This window comes from Hippopotamus amphibius, chromosome 5, assembly GCF_030028045.1.
Source record: "Hippopotamus amphibius kiboko isolate mHipAmp2 chromosome 5, mHipAmp2.hap2, whole genome shotgun sequence".
In the NCBI taxonomy this organism is placed as follows: domain Eukaryota; kingdom Metazoa; phylum Chordata; class Mammalia; order Artiodactyla; family Hippopotamidae; genus Hippopotamus; species Hippopotamus amphibius.
The window spans coordinates 15,215,506-15,236,021 of NC_080190.1; the positions used below are offsets into that span (position 1 = coordinate 15,215,506).

At 37.9% G+C, this 20,516-nt stretch overlaps 1 protein-coding gene across 6 annotated transcripts in view; it reads left to right on the top strand.

The window, feature by feature from the left end:
• Nucleotides 1-20,516, top strand: part of SHTN1 (shootin 1) — a 94,111-nt gene that overhangs the window by 62,622 nt on the left and 10,973 nt on the right. For 3 of the 6 annotated variants that reach the window (XM_057737604.1, XM_057737599.1, XM_057737601.1), the window contains exons 13-16: nucleotides 1,535-1,644; nucleotides 4,892-4,945; nucleotides 10,102-10,222; nucleotides 14,322-14,514. In XM_057737604.1, the coding sequence (XP_057593587.1) occupies nucleotides 1,535-1,644; nucleotides 4,892-4,945; nucleotides 10,102-10,222; nucleotides 14,322-14,514 (478 nt within the window). Of the gene's footprint in view, nucleotides 1-1,534; nucleotides 1,645-4,891; nucleotides 4,946-8,850; nucleotides 10,068-10,101; nucleotides 10,223-14,321; nucleotides 14,515-14,600; nucleotides 14,729-20,516 lie in introns of those variants that run through there. The other 3 variants (XM_057737600.1, XM_057737602.1, XM_057737603.1) reach the window with 3 other exon arrangements.

Here is a 20,516-nt window from a genome sequence, read left to right on the forward strand (position 1 = left end):
TCTTTCATTTGTTGGTGGGTGAGTTCTGACCTTGGTGCCATGTCTCCCATGTTGCCGGGCAAAAGATAGGTTTTTGACTTCTGGAACTGAAAAATGCTATTTGGATATTGAGAAATTTGAATTCCCAGCATTTCAGTGGCTTCTGAGGATGACAGAACACCGTTTGAAATCAGGACTGTATCAGAAAACCTAGGTTAAATAATGAGTGTAGCAGTGATCCCATCACTGTGATGTTGCAGAGTGGAGGGTAATGGAACCTTCTGGATTCTCCAAGTTGCTCCCCTCAGCGTGTGTAAGAGGAGTAGCTACCCAGGGTTAGAGTGAAGCCTGCCAGATAGCAGTAACAGAAGCCATGATTTAGGCCTCCTTAGCGCAGAGCCTGAGAGACTGTGAATTAGCTGGGGATATGGTTGTGATCGCCTCCACTTAGAAGCCATCCTTTTGAGGTTTAATTGTTTCTGCTCAAGTAGTAAAACTGTTGATAGCCATTTAAAGCTCGAACTTTAACAAGTCTGTCAGTAGGTAGATACTTGCTGAGTGCCCGCCATATGCCTGCCCCACAGTGTGGAGTCTATTAAAGATGCTAATTGGAGGGTCTTTATGAGATATTTCAGCTTAAATGTATTGGATACAGTGAGTTAGCCGGAGGTGAGCACAAGATCTAGAGCTGCATTAATGGTGATAAATGTTCTAAAATGATTTGTTGCTTTTGGTCAAGCTGTTCTGCAAGAGACAAATTTTACTACTCTGACCAACAGGTCTCAGCTCACCTCAGTTGCATCCATCTAATCAATACATATTTCAACAGCATTATTGTTTTTGCAGCAAAAGAGTATGAAGATTAAACAATAGTTGAATTTTAAAATCAAATTTAATTACTTAATTGCAGTCATTTCTGGATGTGTTTTCTTTTAACATTGACAGTTTTAAAAAGAGTTGAGAAAGGTTTGCTTAAATGTTTCCTTCCCATGTGATTTGTAAACAAAAGTTGGTAATTTAAAAATAGATTTTATCTATTTGCTGCTCATCTTTTGACTGTGGATTTCTTCCAGCAGGTAAAAAGATCTTTTATTTTCAAATGGGCTTTTTGTTAATTATTCCTGCTTTGGGCAGATTTCTTTGACATAGGTTGTACTGTAAGTTACGAAAACATCTTTGAGTCAAAGGTGAATGATTATTTGGAGTTAGATACAAAATTGGGTTTTTAAAGACCTAGAGAAATTCAGGTTTATTATGCTGACAAACAGAAAAAAAGCTACTTTGTTTAACATAGATGAGCCAATATTGATTTCCAGGCTACAAATTAGACCTTAAATTTTATAACTCATTTCTCAAAGCAAATCTCTTATTAAAAGATTTTTATTAAAAAAATATGGCTACCTGGGAGCTGTTAACCTTAGTAAATTATTGGTGTTTTGTGACTCTCTGAAAAATGACTGTGGTTAATTACATAGTGCAGTCTTTCTAAGGCACCAGAAACAGGAGATAGTTTTCTTGTAACATAAGGTGATTTATGTGTGTGTTCTCTGAGTAGCTGAAGAAGTCACAGACCTGAAGAGGCAAGCAGTTGAAGAGATGATGGACAGAATTAAAAAGGGAGTTCATCTCAGACCGGTTAATCAGACAGCTAGACCCAAGGCAAAGGTATGAAATGACTAAATGCTTTTTCCCCCTTGGTGTTTCTTTTTTCAAATGTAAAATTTTGAAATTTGATGAAAGCTACATCAGAATTGACTGTCAAATCTTAGGTTAAGGCTAATGTGTCTTAAAAGCCTTTGCTTCCATATAAGCACATTTCAGGAGGACTCCGTTTGACCCATAGTAAACCTAGGTCGCTACAGAAAGTAAGTCCTGCGGTTGCAGGATGCTGCCATCTCCTTGAGAGAGACATTGATATGAACTGTTACACCAAACAAATAACAGTTATCACACCCTTTATTTTCATGAATTCCTCGTTCTTTTGTATGATTCAGCAAGTATTTATCGAGTATCTACTACATGCCAGCTTACTGGTTTAGACATTGGAAATAAAGCAGTAAACAAGAGACAAAGATCCTTGCCCTCCCGAGGCTTCTATTTTAGTGTGTGGGGAGGGGAATCTCCATGTGAGGATTACATAATAATACCAGAACAGACCTAAGATAACTTTTGAAAAATAGTGAGGTTTATAAGATTGTTTTCATTAATTTCACAAACCTGTTCCAGGTCACTTCAAGGTGAAACTCTTGAGTATCTGTAGCATCAGCTGTCTTCTAAACTTCTAGACCGCAGTAAGCTCCAGGATCTGTGGAAGCACCTAGTGTCCAGTTCGGAACTTCTCTCTTCCTCTTGTATATCCGCCCCATTTAAATAGACCTGGTAGTAGAGTTTTTGACATTTTTTTAGAAAAAATGTTTTTTCTTTCCTCACTCCAATAAGGTGTGAGCCGATTGGTTCTCTTTCCTCTTCCTCTTCTTTTAAACCATACTTTATGGTTCTTTCTTACTCTCAAGGATGCCCTTCTTCAGGTGCTTCAGTGTCCCTGAGTGTCATGACTGTTCATCAGAAATCCTGCTGGGCTTTTAAAGTTGCCACTTTGTTACAGGCAGACAAGATAGCTGGACAAGGCAGGAATGGCCGTGATGTGGGCTGTCCATGGAAAGGGGGTTGGGAGGAGGGAACGAGTATTCCACTCCAAGAGAGGATTTACATCTAGTGAAGTGGTAGCCTCAGCCAGCTGTGGAGAGTCTTGTGCTAGTGCTCTGAAGGCGAACGGGCAGAATGTAGAACTGGACGTGCAGCCGAGTGTGTAGGTGGTCGGGCACGACTCTTGCAGTGCCAGTGCCTGGTGAGTGAGTGAAGAGCACTGTTGTTGGAGTCCGGTCCTCGCACCATCACCCAGCTTCCCAGGCTTTTTCTCCATAAAATGCCCTCCTGACTCACATGGTTGTTGTCAGGGTCAAACGGAATAAAACGTGAAAACACTTTAAAATGTAGGGTCTAAATAGAACCTTAGGAAAGCATACATTTTTGTGGCTTTCATGTTACAACTAGTTTGGAAAGAATAGCAAAACCAAGTTATTACTAGAGAAAAATGCAGCGTCATAAAAGAAACAATTAGTTTAGAAAGAAAAATGTTGAAAACGTCTTAAATCGTAAGCAATCAGTGTTCTGTATGTACTTTCATTTTTAGAATATCACTTTGTCCTTTTTCTTTCTTGCCGTGACTCTTTCAACAGTTACACATTTATTTAATGTCAATTCAAAATCTGGAAAACAGCTGAACAAGGATCAGTGGACAACTGTTTTTTTTGCTGGTAATCATTAAACTATGTAGATATAGTACTGAATGACCTGGTCAGTAACCTTTAAAACAAATGGTCACTGCATGCCTCAGTACAGACTTCCTGTCCCAGAACCATCGGTGCTTTCCTGAAATGTCACCAGTTATGAGAGTATGCAGTCCAGGCTTTAAAAGGCTTGTGCAGTCAGAGGGCAGTTTGACTGGCATAGCGGCACTTTTGAGTATGCCTTTAGCCAGGGCGTTTGTTCAAAAGTCATAACTTGTCACCAAACAGCTTAGCTGCAGTCAAGCCTGCCTTGAGAGTACTAATTTAACTGCGTGTTACTAAATTCCTTGATGTTGTTGGTGGTGCTGATGTGGTTAAAATTAGTGTCTTAGAGCTTTTGACTGGCACTTACGACTGGCACTGATGGCATGTATATTTCACAGAAAACCGAGGCTGTGAAAGTTGAATGACTTAGTCTGATTTGTACATGAGCAGCAAACCTCTCTCTCTCCCTCACTTTTTCTAACTGTACATGTTTTAAAAATTGGAATAGGATCTTATTCTTTTATTATCTTTTGAGAGGAAAGAATTATAGGTTGCCATTAATCACCTCCCATTTGTTGATAAAAGATTAGCCTTGCCTCTTTCCTAGGAATGAGAGGCCTGAGCGATTCCTTTCGTTGTGTTTTGCAGGTTTTCTCTTCATCTCCTTTGTGAAAGGAAGTGGTACAGGGAAGATCAGAGGGTTTTTTCCAGTCATCTTTTCATTGAGGCCTCACTAATGTTTCCCTCCATTAAATTAGTTGAGGGGTTCACTGAGGCCTCACTAAACTTTCCCTCCATTAAATTAGTTGAGGGGTCCACAGGGAACTGTTAGGTATTGTGGGACAGGCAAGTATTATCCAGAATTTCATTTCAAATTATTTTGTTCTTGGTGTAGCCAGATGAGAACTGGGCTTATATTCAAGACACCTGACTCAAGTACAGAATTCCTCAAGGTGTAACTTTCCTCCTAAGTAAGATGAAGTGCTTGGACTACACACCCTCTGAGGTCTTTAACTACTTTGATAGCCGGTGATGCTAGCATTCTCCTGTAGTCCAGGTTCTTTGCTGATCCCTGTTGTGAAATTCATGAAACTAGACATGCCAGTCCTCCGTAAGCTGGCCTTCGCCTGGCGCTAAGGGAGCCGAGAGAGGTTTTCTGCCCTGTCGCTTGCTTTCTGCCCTGCACTGCTGCCTTCCTAGTCCTCACTTGCTGGCTCAAGTCCAGCAATGAGAGTGGAGAAGAGTTTATTGTAAAATGTTCTGAATAATTTGGAATGAAATCTTTGAAATTTAATGTTTACCAGATCTTTTCTATAAATGATGATAATAAGAGGTAACAAAATGATATGTAGAGGATGATAGCTTGTGTCCTTTTGCTTTGACTCCTACCTCTAATTTTCTATTTAACTGCCCCTTGGGAGCACTAACATCCCTAATATCTTTTCCTAACTGTAAGACGTAGACCTAATTTTAAAAACTATAGTCGATATTAGCTACCAACACTTTGCCATGTAAAAATCTGTTTGGTATTTTAAAACTGAATTACTCAGTAATTTTTCTTCTTTTTAAAATTGTAGGCAGAATCTTCAAAAGGCTCTGAAAGTGCAGTGAATGAACTAAAAGGAATACTGGTAAGAATGGATCTCAGTTCATTATTTAGTTAATGGGAAAATGGAAGAATATTTTAAAAATCTACTGTTATGAATAAGTGGTTTTGATTTATTTGCATTTACAGTAACACCTCATTACTTTTGATAGTTCACTTGATTGTGCTGTGGACTCCTCCACTGGGTGTGTTAATAATATATCAATACTCTGCTATTTCTGTTCTAAAAGAGTGGATACACTTTCCGCCAAATCCTGTTCTTGCACTCTAGTACTTGCATTACAGCTTGAAGATAAAGTGGCCAGATGTGAGGATCAGTACATGCTTATTAATAATAGAAATACAGTAGATATATTATAAATATAGTAAATGATGTTATAAGTAAATCTATATATAGATTATAGTAGATTTATTTAAAAGTAAATCTGCAACAAATGTAGTAGGTAATAACAGTACATTGTATAGTAGTCTCTCACGTGGAAAGTGCTTAACTTTGGGGCATGAAAGTGGAATTCTTGGCACCTAAATATAAATTGGAGCTTCTACCCAAGTATGTTAGCATCAGAGTCACAGTCTGCTTTTCTCACAGTTTAAAAAAGTCATGATAAATTTGGAAAATAAAAGTTCCTTTCTTTATGTTACTAATTGCATTTTCTAAAAGTAATTCACATCCATTGGAGAACATGCTTAATGCCCATCTCTAGTCATATTTCTCCTTTCCAGAGCATGAGCTTTTGCCGACAGAATAAATGAGTACTCCCATCCAGCAGTTTCTGTCAGAGACAAACGCCTCACTTAGAAAATGTTTTGGATACTAAGAGCTTTATTCTCAGATCTGGTTACAGTCTCAATACCAGTTATTATGCACAGTAAGTCAACAAACATGGGGGCGGAGGTACAGAGCTAATATTCCCATGTTTGTTGTTACTGTGCTAATTATGCATTGCATGCAGACATCCACATAATTGTGGTAAACAAAAATTATTTTCATCAAGCATGAAACAGTAGACTTAACTCAGAATGACTTAATTGGTTCGCTATAGTTTTTAGGTGAGTGGAATTAATACTAAAGAGAGGTATGTAGCGCTGGTTAACAGTGGTGGTCTACCTACAGAATAAAGTATTAAAATCATCAGAAAAAGTGTGTGGGTATTTTATAATGGATTCTTTGGTGAGAAAATTTTGTTATCCAGTGTTCTGTTAAGGAGAATGCCCTGCGACAGTCCTTTTGGTTGTCTCTACATTATATTGCTAATTCTTGTTCATGAAGATGCCCCCAGGGGCATTCAGAGGTTCTAGGGTTATAGTTCTGATCCTCAGTGAAAGAGTAAACTGCAGTTGGTTTGTTTTTAAAATCAGGTTTATTTGAAAAATCAGATATCTACATAACATACATATGATATTGGATTACCCAAGATATCCCACTTCCTGATAATGCTGGGTGATAGCAAGTTTACTGAATCACAGCATTGCTTTTCAAGTTCATGTTCACTATATAGTCATACGATCATTTTGTGCCACTTCAAGGAGAGAAATTTGTGAACAGATTTTTGTGGGATAATTTACAAATTAGAAAAGTTGTCAAAACATCTTTCTTTGCAAATTACCCCCATCCTCTTTTGCCCTGGATTTGTCATTAGATTTCTCTACCTTACGTGGCATTAATGTGTATCACTAATAGCTGTTACTCTTTACATTAAATTTTTTTAAAAGTGGAACTCGCGATGCTCTCCCCTACTTTTCTTTGCCAAATGGCAACTGTCCACTTCCATCATGGAAGTTTCCTTTGAGGGATGATGGATCATTGTAACTCCCAGTCACTTAGGGCCAAGAAACCATACAACTTCTTTTTAGGAGAGAAAGGAAGCCCCTATCAGATGGGGCTCTATTGGTGCTTCTTGCTGGAATTCAACTATTAGGATTATCAACATTTGTACCCAGCAAAGCACATGACACCAACTTCACAGTTGTGACATGTGAGAAACAAACATGAAAAGAACTTGAAAAGTATACAGGTTGTGAACTGAAGTAGAAAGTGACCACCTGAACCAAGAGATGCTAAGAAACCAGGAAGCACTGTGTTCAGTTCTGTTGGAGAACAGAAACCAGGAATGAACTCAGTGTGGGGGTGTTTTTGCTGATATGAAAGTGACCTGAGTTGTAAGCCTGCTGCTGAAACTTAGCACATGGGTGGAAAACACATCTCGTGTTTGGGAGGAGTTGGAAAACCTCACTCTCTTTTGAGTTGTACACTTTTCAAGCCAATTTTTAAAGTCTCAGTGTTGACTGAATTTATTTTTCCCAGTCTATTTACACTTAATTTTTAAAGTTGTGTATTTTGTGGGTAAAAAATATATAGCTCATTTCTCATAATCACACAAGGGTTTCTCTTTTTTTTTTAGCTTTTGCAAACCTCTTGAGCCACATCAGCCTTTTAAAAGCTACTCTGAGTGGAAATGGCAATTTCTAAAGAATAAATCAATAGAAATTAGTCTGAAAGTCTCTTCTCAAGTTCAGTTGTCTCTCAATCAAAGAGACAAAAACAGCTTTTTAAAAATTCACTTTTAGGTCTTTTTTGAACATCTTCAGTTTTTCAGATTACCCAGGAATTGTTGAATAGTTCATTTTTCTCCCTGACAATTAGATTTGTCAGTATTATGAACAGTTAACTAACATGGGGGTTAAGACTTAAATGATGAAAGGGGTTTGAAGTAGAAATAGAGTACTGTTTTGGAAATTAGAAAAGCTAAGTTCAAGGTCCAGCCCTGTCACTAACTTATTGTGGGACCTGGCTCACTGAGTTAGGATTCTCTTCTCTGTGAAGTGAGGGAGTTGTATGTACCACATGGTAATTTCTGATTCTCTAATTTTATGTTTACAATATAAATATATAATTAAGACACTGTTGGTACTTTATTAGCTGAGCTCCTTGATCATGTCAGTTGAGATCCATGCAGAAACCCTTCCTCCATAATTGCCTCCATATGTAAAGTTTGCTTATATATTCATTGAATCAACCACCTCAGTCGGTGAATGGAGAAAAAAGTTGGGATTCAAGGATTAGAACTTGGAACATGGATTCCTCAGTATCAGGTGTGATGAGAGGGTAGCTCACCACAGTCAGGAGTTTGGGGAAGTGATGCTGTTATCCAGACAAAAATAGAGAATATTGTGAAAGATAAATTCTTCGATAAAAAATATCTTTGAAAGGTATATGTGTATGTACATTTACATAGACACATACACAGACATGTATTTTTTTCTTGAATTAATTCCAGCCATTGGGGAAATCACACAGAATGTCCTTGATATTCAAACAGTTTGGTAGTTTCAGTGATTTTAATGGTAATGGCCATAACTTTTTCTGTTTTCTGTTACAGTTTTTTACAAATTATAAACACAAATGATTTAGGAATAGTTTTTCTAATACATTAAAAATGTTTTATCTGATTTGTTTTTAGTTCTGTTTTCTTTACCATATCAGTGTTGATCCTACCTTACTATATAACTCTTTGATGAGTGGGTACAGATCTGCATTGTTAACTGTTTAATAAACAAAACCTAATCTTTTTAAATTATGAAATAAACTATTATAGTGTTACATGTAATATGATTTTCCTTTAATGTATTTTATGAATTTTTGCAATAAATCCAAAACAGAAGGATGTTCTTCCAGGGGAAAAGTATCAGATACCTGATTAAAATATGAGCCTTAAGTATTTTACTCATGAGTTTTGGTTAAACAGCTGACAGCAGAAGAATATAACCTGCTAATCTTGTTAGTCAGTTTTCCCCTGACAACAGGCTGCTTTTCTGTAACTTTGTGCAGTTGGGGGGAGAAACACCTTTCTATACAAAACAACATAATAACCTATATCATGTGAGATTTGTAACTACCTAATTTTACAAGCTACTTTTTTTGTTTTATAGGCTGAAGAAGAAACATGAGTTACCATTTTAGCCAGTAGGATTCTTAGAATCCTTCGGAAGTTGGCAGGGGGCAGGGAGCAGGATTAAGGCAAACCCATAGTGAGCTGAAATGACAAAGGCTGGCCTATTTGTTAGCCTTGGTGGACAAAGGCTGCCTTCCGACTCTGGCATGAAGTCTGGCAAGTTATACCTGACTTGAGGTCCTCATTTTCTCTGATCAAAAGATCGTGGTTCAACTGGGTTTTTATTCCCCCCAAGCCTGTGGCACAGCCGAGGAGGGCTATTTCAAGGAAATAGTGGCCATTTCTTAGAAAAGAAAATGGACCACTTGTAATGGTAGGGTGCTAAATCCTTACCCCTTAAATCTAAGAAGAAGTGCGTCACCCAGTGTTCTGTACAAACACTTGACTGGTAGTGGAGATAGAAAACCATAGCTCCCCCTCCATAACATGCTTCTTAGAGGAGCCAGGGTAAGGGAAGCACCGCCTGGGTCTTTCTCTGTCCTCTTGAAAGTCAGTACCCCTTTCAGCAGGAGCACAGCTTTATGGCGTCTCTTGTTTCCTTCAGTGTCTTCTGGGTCCTGAATAACACATTCACTGCCTCCTCTGTTGAGGAGTGTGGGGTTACGGTGCCGGCCCTTCCTTGCCTCCCCATACGATTATAACCTTTCCTCTCTCACAATGAAGTCGTGGTGTGCTCAGTGCAGCGCTTCTTTGGGTAGGCCACTGGAGAGCATTATGTGCCTCCTATGGCAGCATGGCACCGTTGTCACCGGGTGTGCAGCCAGGGTCATTCTCTCTGAAGAATCAGCCACGTTTTTCAGTGCTGCAAGGATTTGGGTTCAGTAACTCGTGGCTGCCATATCAAGATAAGCTTCTAAGGTGAGTTCAATATATCTGTTCTCTTCTCCACGTGGTTGAACAACACACATCAGAATCTTAATCATCGATGTGCAGGTACCTTCCCACCACTGAATTTCATATAGTTAGCCCATCAAGAGGTGTTCTTGTGCTGTTCTTTTGATATGAAAGCTAACATCTTACATCATCAGTAGCATCTTCTTAAATGATCCAGCACTATGAGTTGCTAAAAATGTGCACATTAAAAACACATATATAGCAAATTCATTTTAGTTTCCTAATTCCATTCAAATTCTGGTAATGTTTTGGTGGTTTGACTTTTATATTCTTTTGTGTATTGTATTAAGACATTAACCTTTTTGTTTTTGTTTTTGTTTTGTTTTCACTTTAGGGGACACTTAACAAATCCACTAGTTCAAGAAGCTTAAAATCCCTTCACATTGAAAACAGTGAAACTGAGTTAGAAAGGATTTTGCGTCGCAGAAAGTTGACAACAGAAGCAGATAGCAGTAGTAAGCTGGTTTAAATTCTCCACAGTTCTACTCTTCCTCTCTGAAGCGTCTTCCTCTAAGTCCCTTTTTAACCTAAAATGATCTTTTTAAAATTATTCTTAATTTTGTTTGATGTGAATGAGAAGTATTGGATGGGCAAAGGTACTTAGGGATTTCTCTTAAGAGCGTTTATGTATTTTTATTTATTGGTATGTTTGTTCATTTGTAGGGAATCAGGCTGTTTATGGATGTGGCTTGCGTCATGCAAGATGCCCTTCGGTAAAGACATCCAGGATGGGCTCTGTTGACAGTGTAGCACTGAGCAAAGTCTCAGAAACCAGAGGCACACGTTTGAATCCTAGCTCTGCCATTTACAGCTTGCCTTTTCAAGCAAATTACTCAGCCTCTCTGTGCCTCAGTTTGCTTCATCTGTAAAATAGGGACAATAAAAGCACTACCTCAGAGGGTTATTCTAAGGATTAAGTCAGCATATTTCAGTATATAAAAAGTGCTTCACACTGTGCCTGCCACAAAGCACACAATAATTAATAACTAGAGTAGTAATTACAAATCAGTTACAAATGTAAAGAAATCGTCTTTATTTTTCATACCCATGTAGTTTATTGTTTTTGCCTGTGAACCAAATGAATGAGAAAGTCCAGCTCTGTCATCAACTATAAATGACCATCTGAGCATCTTGAGATCACAGCTTGCGTTGGTGTCATGATATGCATGTATTAGACTTCAAAGTATGTTCCAGAACTCACTTTGTATGTCTTCAGTTTTTTTCCATCAGCTTGGTCAGGGGAATTAGCAGAAGCCTTTGTGAGGTTTTCCCCTTGTTGCCAGGAGGCTGGTTTTGAAAAATTACCCTAAACTAAAATTAATAGTGGCCATAGCTAATGGACTGAATCTTTTAGACTCTGTACAGTCAACTCCAAACAGTTTAAATTTGCATTGCCATCGTGTCTACCAAGTTTAAATTGCTAGAATATTAAGGATTTGGGTTTTTGATAATCAAACTCTATTTTTCATATAGGGACTTACTCAATTGAGTAACTTGGTTCCTCGAGCCAGAAGCAGCATAATACCAGCCAAACCTTTTTTATAAAAAGGTGAAAGCTTTGAGTCCTTCTTTAAAAAAAAAAAATTAGCCATTCAGTTTTTAGTTTGGTTTAGAAATCCTGCTGTTAATATCCTGTAAGAATTACCACCCACCTCCAAAAAAATAACCACCTCTCAGGAAAAATAAGGGATGTCATAAGAGACGTTTTTCTGTTTGTTTCACAGGCATTTACCAGCCTCCATAATGAATCATTATTCATTTGTGACTTAGTGCTGTGACTTTTTAGCATTTCATCCTTAAAGTATTCTTGTGGGTATCATTAATTTTTAGGACTTTGTGAATGCCATTTTAGTGCTTTGTCATTCACATTTTGTATTTTGCCACTGACCTTTTTGTTTCTCTAGAAGCATTCTTCACTCACTTGGTCAAACTTGCAGCACTCACTCTTTCAGAGTTAGTCTTCTATGGGAAAAACGAGGAAATGTTTTTATTTTAGTCAATATGGAAATTTGAATATTTCAAAGTGTGGAGAAAGGTAGGAACACATTTATTTTATAGGCATGGTGAGAATCTTTCATTTTATTGATTATATCCCACCATACAAATATTCAAGGTATTATTTGAGGGAAGTTAGAATAAGATATATATTCAATAGAAGCATTAATATTTGGATAGAGAAATAAGAACTGTGTAATTGGCAGGGTGGAGAGGAGACACACTGAAAGGAGTGACTTATGAGCAGAAACTTTCTTCTGAGCTCCCTAGTAGCCAAAGCAAGAAGGGCGGCGGGGGGGGGGGGAACAAAGTTACAAACTCTATCATCTGGTAAAAGAAATACCTTTTTTTTTTTTTAGTATGCTTCAAATGTTTTCCAAACATCAAACTGGCAGAGGTATTTACTAAGTAAATCTTTTTCTAAAGGTCATGAAATGACAAAGTGAAAATTCCAGGGGCAGGGGGAAATAAGAAGCTAAAGTAGCACAACTGCATGGTGGGAGCAAATTACAGAGCTGAGTTTGATAGGTTTGTTCCTCAGATGCATTTGAATCTCTGAGATTTTTTTTCTTCTGTTCACAAAGGCTCATGGAAAGGCTAAAGGTGAGGTCACAAAGTGGAGAGAGGAAGCATCATAAGAGAGGCAGAGGAAGCATCATAAGAGAGGCAGAGGCAGCCTGAGGTTGGCAGAACTCATATCCCAAGTTGGTATCACCCCCAGCGGCCACAGAAATACCTTTTTCTTTAGAATTTTTCTTATGGGACTAACTGGTATTTCCTTGATTTACCTGGACTTGTGGCCTACAAAACTGACATTTCAAAGAGCAGCAGGTGCCTCTTGGAAAACACTGGACAACTTAAACAGGATGCAGTAATAATAGTGTCATCATCATCTTAAACATTAGGCATTTTTCTTTATTTTCTTTCTTTATTTTTTTTTATGTAAGAAAAGTAAGAGCTCTGGCTCAGCTCACCCACCCTCCCTCCTTTTTAATTGGCTTCAGTTGCAGAACAAGCAGCAGGCGTTGATGTGTATTCAGGAACAGATCTTGCTTTTCTGTAAGGACAGATTGCTTAAAGCTATCTACTGTTGCAGTCAGCAGTCATCCAAGGGCAGAATAGAGCTGCTCTGAAGCAAATCTTGAGTTCAGCTTCATATTTATGCTTTTAGGAATGAACTTTCTTGATCTTTCTGCCCTTTTCTCTTTACTTCCACATCCCAGTGCAACATGAGGCTTGTCACAGGCAGGAGGGAAAGGCCTTTTGAACCAGAATATTATGTCACAGATTTGTCTGCTCAGATGGTGTAGGAGAAATAAATGAGAAAGGCAGACACTGATGCTTTGTGAGCTGAGGCTTTCCACCAGACCAGCGGGGGTCTGTGTCTCCCACGTGAAGTAAGGCTAAAGGAGCTGCAATAACACAATGGCTGAACAATTTTCCAGCACCACTTAGGTAGGTTTTTCAAATTAGAACTTCATTTTTGGAGTTCATATGTTACACTACTGTAGTACATCAGACACATTCATGTACAAATATAAGAATGAAATTGCAGAGCCTAACATTAATGATCAAGGATTAGCTAGCATTTTGGATTGTACCCACCAGTACTTTCTATTTTAGGAGATGATTTCTTAAGTATGTAGAGACTCCCGAGTTTTGCTTTTTTCTTAGTGGCACCTTTCAAGGTTGTTCCCTCGCTTAATTTTTTAGAAGTTCTAAGTTTATTTGTACATCTGTGACATTTCATAAATTGCTTTGTTTTAAAAGGATTCTTTCTGAAGTTTCAAGGAAGACATATTAGAATCTTGCTTTTAAAAAAAATGTCTAGGATAGTATCTTCCTAACTGAAGATAGAAAGAAAGTAATGATGGAGCTTAGCTTCAGTGGCTAGAAGTTTTAGATTGATATGCCAATAATTGTAGTAACAAGCCCTATTATAGTTTTCTGATCCTATCCAAAGAGCAGAAAAGTCCGAAAGGTAAACAGCCAAACTCTTTGCCACTTAGTTTTTATAATCCTGTGTCTGTATTTTAACAGGAAATAAATCCACTTACTTCTCAATCACATTAAAATGAAAATGTTCATAAAAGCTATTTAATGCTCAGGAAGCCTTCCTGAGCCTTTTAAAAAGAGCTTTTTGTCATCATTCCATTTTCTGTTTAAAATCAGAGCTGAGTTTTGGGAAGAATTAACTCTTGAGAGGCCAAGTGATTCAAGTAGGGCTGTCAGAAAGCCATGCTCTGTGAGAAGTAAAGACTTCACAATTCCAGTATTACTAAGGACTCTGGTCAGTTGAGGAAACCGTGGTCTGGGGTTTTATAGTTTGTTAAAAGTCTGTACACAATTTCTCAGCGTGGTCCTGGTGCACTGAAAAGCAGTAGTACCACCAAAGCAGAGCAGATTTCTAATAGGAACATTTTCCAGCATGCTCTTGAAATTTTAACAGAACTTGGCCTTTTCACTTCCTGAGGGATTTTCAGCTAATCTGTTTTTCAGTACCATATTAATAAGCATTGAACAGAATTATTAAACTTGAGGTATATGTTTGGTTTTAAGGTCCAACTGGAATATTAGCCACCTCAGAGTCCAAATCCATGCCAGTGTTGGGTTCTGTATCCAGTGTAACAAAAAGAGCCTTGAACAAGAAAACTCTGGAGGCAGAATTCAACAGCCCGTTCCCCCCAACACCCGAGCCAGGTGAAGGGTCCTGTAAATTGGAAGGATGCACAAGTTCCAAGGTTACATTTCAGTAAGTAATGATGCTCTTTACTAAGTAGTGTGTAGAAGAATCTGTGATGACTAATTTGTGTATTACTTTCCTTTGTTTCTCTTTAGAGAGATTTTGATTTGGTTCACCAGTAAATACTCTTCTTCCTCTGTTTGATGAGCCAACTTTTGATTCCAGGCTCCTAGCTTAGAGGTCTTATTCTGATGCAAAGCAGATATATATAAAGAGAATTCCATCCCAAAACTGGTTTGGTAATCAGATCCTTCATCTACACAAAGAATTGACTTGGATGATCCTTATTCAGCATCAGAAGACACTTAATCATCCTTTCAAGATTACTTAGATCATCCCTCTTAATGGTTCATGAGCAGCCAAAGAAGGTACTAGATCTTTCAGAAGATACTAGATCTTCAAACTTACTTTGAAGGGTATGTTTTTACAACCTTATTTTCCGATTCTCAGTTAAAGATGTGCCTTAATATTGCTCTGTTCTGAGATTGAAAACACGCTATGTAAAGAGTTACCTACATAGACTGGCTTGAAAGTGACACTTTGATTGTCAAAGAGTTAATCCTGCTATTGAATGTGTTTCAGACAGATCTGGTGGAGAATCAATTTGTTTTATAACAATGGCAGGCTCTTTTTGAAATTAGTCTACTTTTGCTTTAGTTCTCTTGCCAGGATGTCAGCTGGCTTGTCACATAAAGAAAAGGAAGAGGTGAGACAAATCAGATCAGCGAATATTGTAATCACGGTTAATTAAACCTCTGATTTCCTGTTCTATCAGGAGAGAAAGAACCCTTTTTTGTAGCTATACCTGTCTTAGTTTAAAAGGTGAAGCCTGGACAAATGAAGTTGAAATTCATTTTAGATCTATTTTTGCCAACTGGTATTTTCTTCCACTCTTGCATTTCTCTTATTGGTACTGTTAACTTTTTTTTTTCTTTCTTTTGGAATGAATGACCTTCTTTGCTGATTTACAGTTTTATCTAATTTCATTGTGTTTAAAAAGTACATTTTCTCCTGCAGTCATGTGTTTCCTTTCTTTTGACTGGAGTCATTTGAACAGTTCTCACAGAAAGATGATCTATATTCATTCTTCATCTGTCCTATTAAATTTGTTTAGCACCTAATTTGACATCAACAGTCTGGCTACATTTGAACCAATATCCAGACACAAAAGCAATTTGGCTGAGACAACTTGGTTTCTGAGAAATGCTTCCGTGTGTGTGTATAGATTTTTTTTTTCCTTTACCATTTTACACAGATAATCTTAATCAGAAAATACTGCAACTCCTTCCTCCTTTTGTCTGCCTTTTATTCTCCAAAAGTAAGTGGAAATTACATTTCCAAGAAAGGAAATGAAATAATTGCAGGCCCAAGGTCTGCAGAATGTGTGCTGAATTGACAGTGAAAAGGATCCGTGTGTTGACAGACACAGTTGTTAGATGCCATAAAGGCCTATGTGAAGCTCAATTTATTTCTCATCTTGCTTGTTCAATGACTGCTTAAAAGACACGTTTCAATTTAATTTATCTACTTAAAGCACTAATACAAATACTCTGTGCTGCTGTATTAACTTTTAAACTTTGTAACTTAATGCTTGATTATTCAGTTCTTGACATGCTTTAGCTGAAATAACTAACGCCATGCATTTTCGTATTGACAGTCATTTAGCAAAGAAGAGTGCCTTTCTGAAAACTGTGTTCCTTAAGTACAATTAGACTATCCAAATGAATCCAAGCATCTTGTGTATGTACATGGTAATTATTCCCTTCCCAGACGCCCTTCATTCATTTATGTTTAAACCTGGCTTTTTAATGAGTAAAAGGAGTTTCACTTAATGTAGTCATAGGTAAGCTTTAAATGTAAAGACTCATGTGATTTCTTAGGATCCCCTGAAACAGGTTTAGCCACTGGAAATGAGAAGGGTTATTTTCAGGGCTGTTTCTGGCTGGCTTTGACTAGTAGGTTCACTCTGTTATACTAGCCATAAGGTAGAGGCACCCACATTGTCTTACCTCATAGACCTGAATGTCACTTTGAAGTGAGATCAGCAGTTAAAAACTGAAGTGTTTCCTTTGCTTTTAAAACGTGTCTTTGCCCTCCAGTAACGGCACCTTTGTTTTGACCTGTGGTGCCACCACTGTAGTGTTTTTCAGGTGAGCGGCATTATCGGCTCTTGACAGGGAATCGGGGTCAAGGGAGGATATCAGTCACAGTAGCCTCTAGTATGTAACAGTATTGCACATGTGCGCATGGACACGCACACACACACAAGCCCCTTCTACCCTCCACTTTGGCCTCTGTGGCCTAGTATCATTCCACCCAGCTCTTTGCTTTTCGGTCCCCTTTCCCTCGGATGCCCTCCCCCCAGTGGCTGCACTGTCTCACCTCGATCATTTCTTTGCTCAGATGTCATCTTTTCAATGAAGCCTGTCTTGACCACCCTATTTAAAACTGTAACTCAGCTCCCCTAAACTCTGATTCTCCCTTGCCCTACTCCATTTCTCCCCATAACAGTTATCTTCTAACATACTACATACTTCATTTATTATACATATGCTTATTTTCTCTCTTCCCCTCCTGGAATGTAACTTCCGTGAAGGTAGGACATTTTTTTGTCACTAGTGTATCTCAAACACCTGGAAAAATTCCTGCCTTATGGTAGGCTCTTGGGAAATACTTGTTGAATAAATGAATGAGTTAATGCATTAATACATTTTTAGTATCAAGAAAACAGCAGAATATCAATTAATTAGAATACCCAGTTAACCAGCCTTCCCGCCTCATTCAGCAATCACACATGTACACACATGTGTGTACATAAATATTAGATATTTTGGTTTGTTTGGTTGCTTACTTGGTTTTTCAAGCATTTTTTAAATGCCCAGAATTCATTTACATTCAGCTCAGTTTTGCATATCTTCTGCATCTTTGAATCTACATAAGATAAAGTTATCAGAGACAACAGAATACCCAGTTGTAAAAGAAAGATTCGGCTGTGCTCACTGCCTCAGGTGGTCAGGCAAGTTCGCTTACCTGCTAAGAAAACTTTTAAAGTGAAGCAAGAAACAAAGATGTGTTTCTGCATAAGAGCTTCACTTACCAGAAACAAAGACGTTTCCTGCATGAGATTTGCACTTATCCAGAAAATTAAGTAGCATCAAGCTATTCCCAAAAGTTTATTTTCCTTTTAATAAATTCCTAAAATCAACACATGTGTGTGTTCCAAATAATTGAGTAACTCCTGTCTGGTAAATTGTAGAGCCAGAGCTGATACATGGATTTATTTCTTAGGAACTTATGAGATGGCAAGAGACACCTTTAATACTTAATTGCAAGGATTAATTAAAATTAACATTCTTGTCACCAGTCTGAGCAAGCAAGGATTTTTTTTTTTTTTTTAAGAAAAAAGAAGAAAAAGATAATTGGGACTCGGAGAAGCCTAATTGTTGGTATTTCTCTTTTAATAATAGCTTTAGAAATATTTGTGTCCTCAATTATTTCTGATGAGTATATACTATCTAGTAATAATATCTTAAATCTAACAGTGAATTTGAATTTCATTGATTGTGATTAGTTATTATTCAGACAGGAATTATGCTCATAAGCTCCCTTTCTGCCATGAGAGGTGAAGAGCTGGCCAAGCGGGTGAAGTGTATCAGCCTTGTTTTCCCGCCAATCCAGAGTAATCGGACAGTGTTAAAATAGAGTGAGACTCAGTGATCCCCTCCCGTCAGTGGCTGGGATGGGCAGTGTAAAATAGGGCACATTCCAAATTATAGGATTTTTAAAAGATGACTCTTCATTACTTTCAGAGAGCTACAGTACCTGGAAATAGGCTGAGTGTTGCACAGGGTCAAAAAAACGAGAATGATTTGTATTTTCACCAGTAAAAGCCTGTAGACTGGACGAGGAGTAACAAGGAAGCACAGTGTGATCAGTTTTCTAAACCAGTGTGTTCCCACACGTGCACACGGTGGCAGGCGGCGTTGAATCGTTTCCAGAACTCCAGCTCTACAGTGAGGCCTTGGGTTTGGATCTTGGGTTTACTGTTTATTATCTTTATGACCTCAGGCAAGTTACTTAATCTGTGACTGTTTCCTCATGTGGAAGATGAGGGTAAGGATGCCTACCTTGTAGGGTTGTCATGTAAATTAAATAATATATGGCAAGTATTTCAGTAAATTCCTTTTCTGTCTTAATGCAGAATATAATGCTGGGCCATTACTGGATTATCAAGGACAAAAGTTAGAGTTGAAAGCTTAGGTACTGAACACCTGGCTTATTGACTGGGCCAGGTTTCCTTGGGAAAGTCATGGAACCTCTGGCTTTTGTTTTTTTTTTTTAACTTTTTGTTGTTTCTCTAATCTAACATTGAGGCAAATGGATGAGATACTCTCCAAAGTCTCTTTCAGCTCTAGAACCCCAATAATTTGATTGCTTGATAAAGATGTTCACAATTAAGATAAAGAACAAGAGTTAAGCACATATTCTTTACCCCCAAGATGAATCTCAATATAGATTTACAATAAAACACACAGAAATCTAGAAATGTAAAATAATTTTTTGAAAGATTTTAATTTTCAAACTACCTCATAGGAACTTACAAACCCAAATTGAAATGGTTGCCCTCCTCCAGGGTTATACTCTTAGGGGTCAGGATACTCATTCCAGCCCTGTCACTGTTGCTCCAAATGCTTTTAGACCTGTGTGGATTAGAGATACCTGACCAGAGAGGAAATAAATTGGACAGTCTTTCCTATCTGTTTATTCTGGGGTGGAAAAAGTGGGTGAGAAGTAAAGAGTGCTTTAGAACCACTCGGCAAGCCCTGTAAGAGAATTAGTGTCAGTATTTATTTTGGTCAAAAACCGATACGGCCCATTTTAACCACTACTGTGTATTCAACATATGTTTCTAAATGACTTTGGCTTTTGCAAGTTGATTCAGTTTTTGGAAATAACCATTAGTTTGCCACCACTGCAGATGCATTTTTTAAAATGTGACACAGACCCATGACATGCCTCCCAACCATGTGTACAGAAAAGTACCATGCAGTACAGTCAAGCCAAGGGTTCCTTCTTGAACTCCAGTTAGGTTGACTAGTTCCAAATTTACACACTTTGGGATGTTGATTAAAGGGTAACTAGGATGTTAATATTTCAGAAGCAAATATAAGTTGAACAATAAGTAAGAAAGTGCAGTATAATACCTGGATATGGGTAAAGTTGGCTTCCATTTGAAGCCTGTATGAGGTACCTGAGACACGTTAGCTCTGTTATCAACAGAATGGGGAAATCTGATGATCTCGATTGATATAAGAGAAGTAAATTGGGAAAACATTTGGGGATAAAAGCCTACAACCTTCCATTGTATGTGTTTCGCCTCTTTAACATTTTCTGTTACTCCTCATCAATATATATTGTAATATATCCATATTATAGTAACATTCATCTGAGAGGAAATGTGCTTAAATTGCTATAGGCAGGATGTCCGTGTTGATTATAGATGGGGGCTGTGAGTAATGGAGCAGTTTCCAATTTGGAGGCTCAGAATTTTGGAATTTGCTTCTGTGATGTCCTGTTGTTGTTACTACTGTTTCACTAACATTTCTTAAGCCAGTACTTTCGTGTGTTATTTTGATTCTTCCAAAGGTGCAGATTGGACATTATCTCTCTTTTACAGATGAGAAAACTGAGGTTTAGTGACATAAACGTTTTGCCCAAAATTCTATTCCTAAATTGATAGTTGGTTCAGATTTCATTTGAACCTTTTTCATTCTAACTTCAGAGCCCACGCTTTTGAACTATACAGCATACTGCACTGAGTGTGTTAAGAGTTGCAGGAATGGAAGGGAAGGAAATCACTGCAAGGTTTCTCTTATAGGAAGCAATGATTCTGTCGTTAAATTGCTCCATTTGCCCTACTCACAGCCTGCTCCTCTGACCCTAAATACTCATAGACAGTGTCATCTCTCCCTTTTTCTTTCCTCTTCCTAAGACTAAAGTAAGCAATTAAA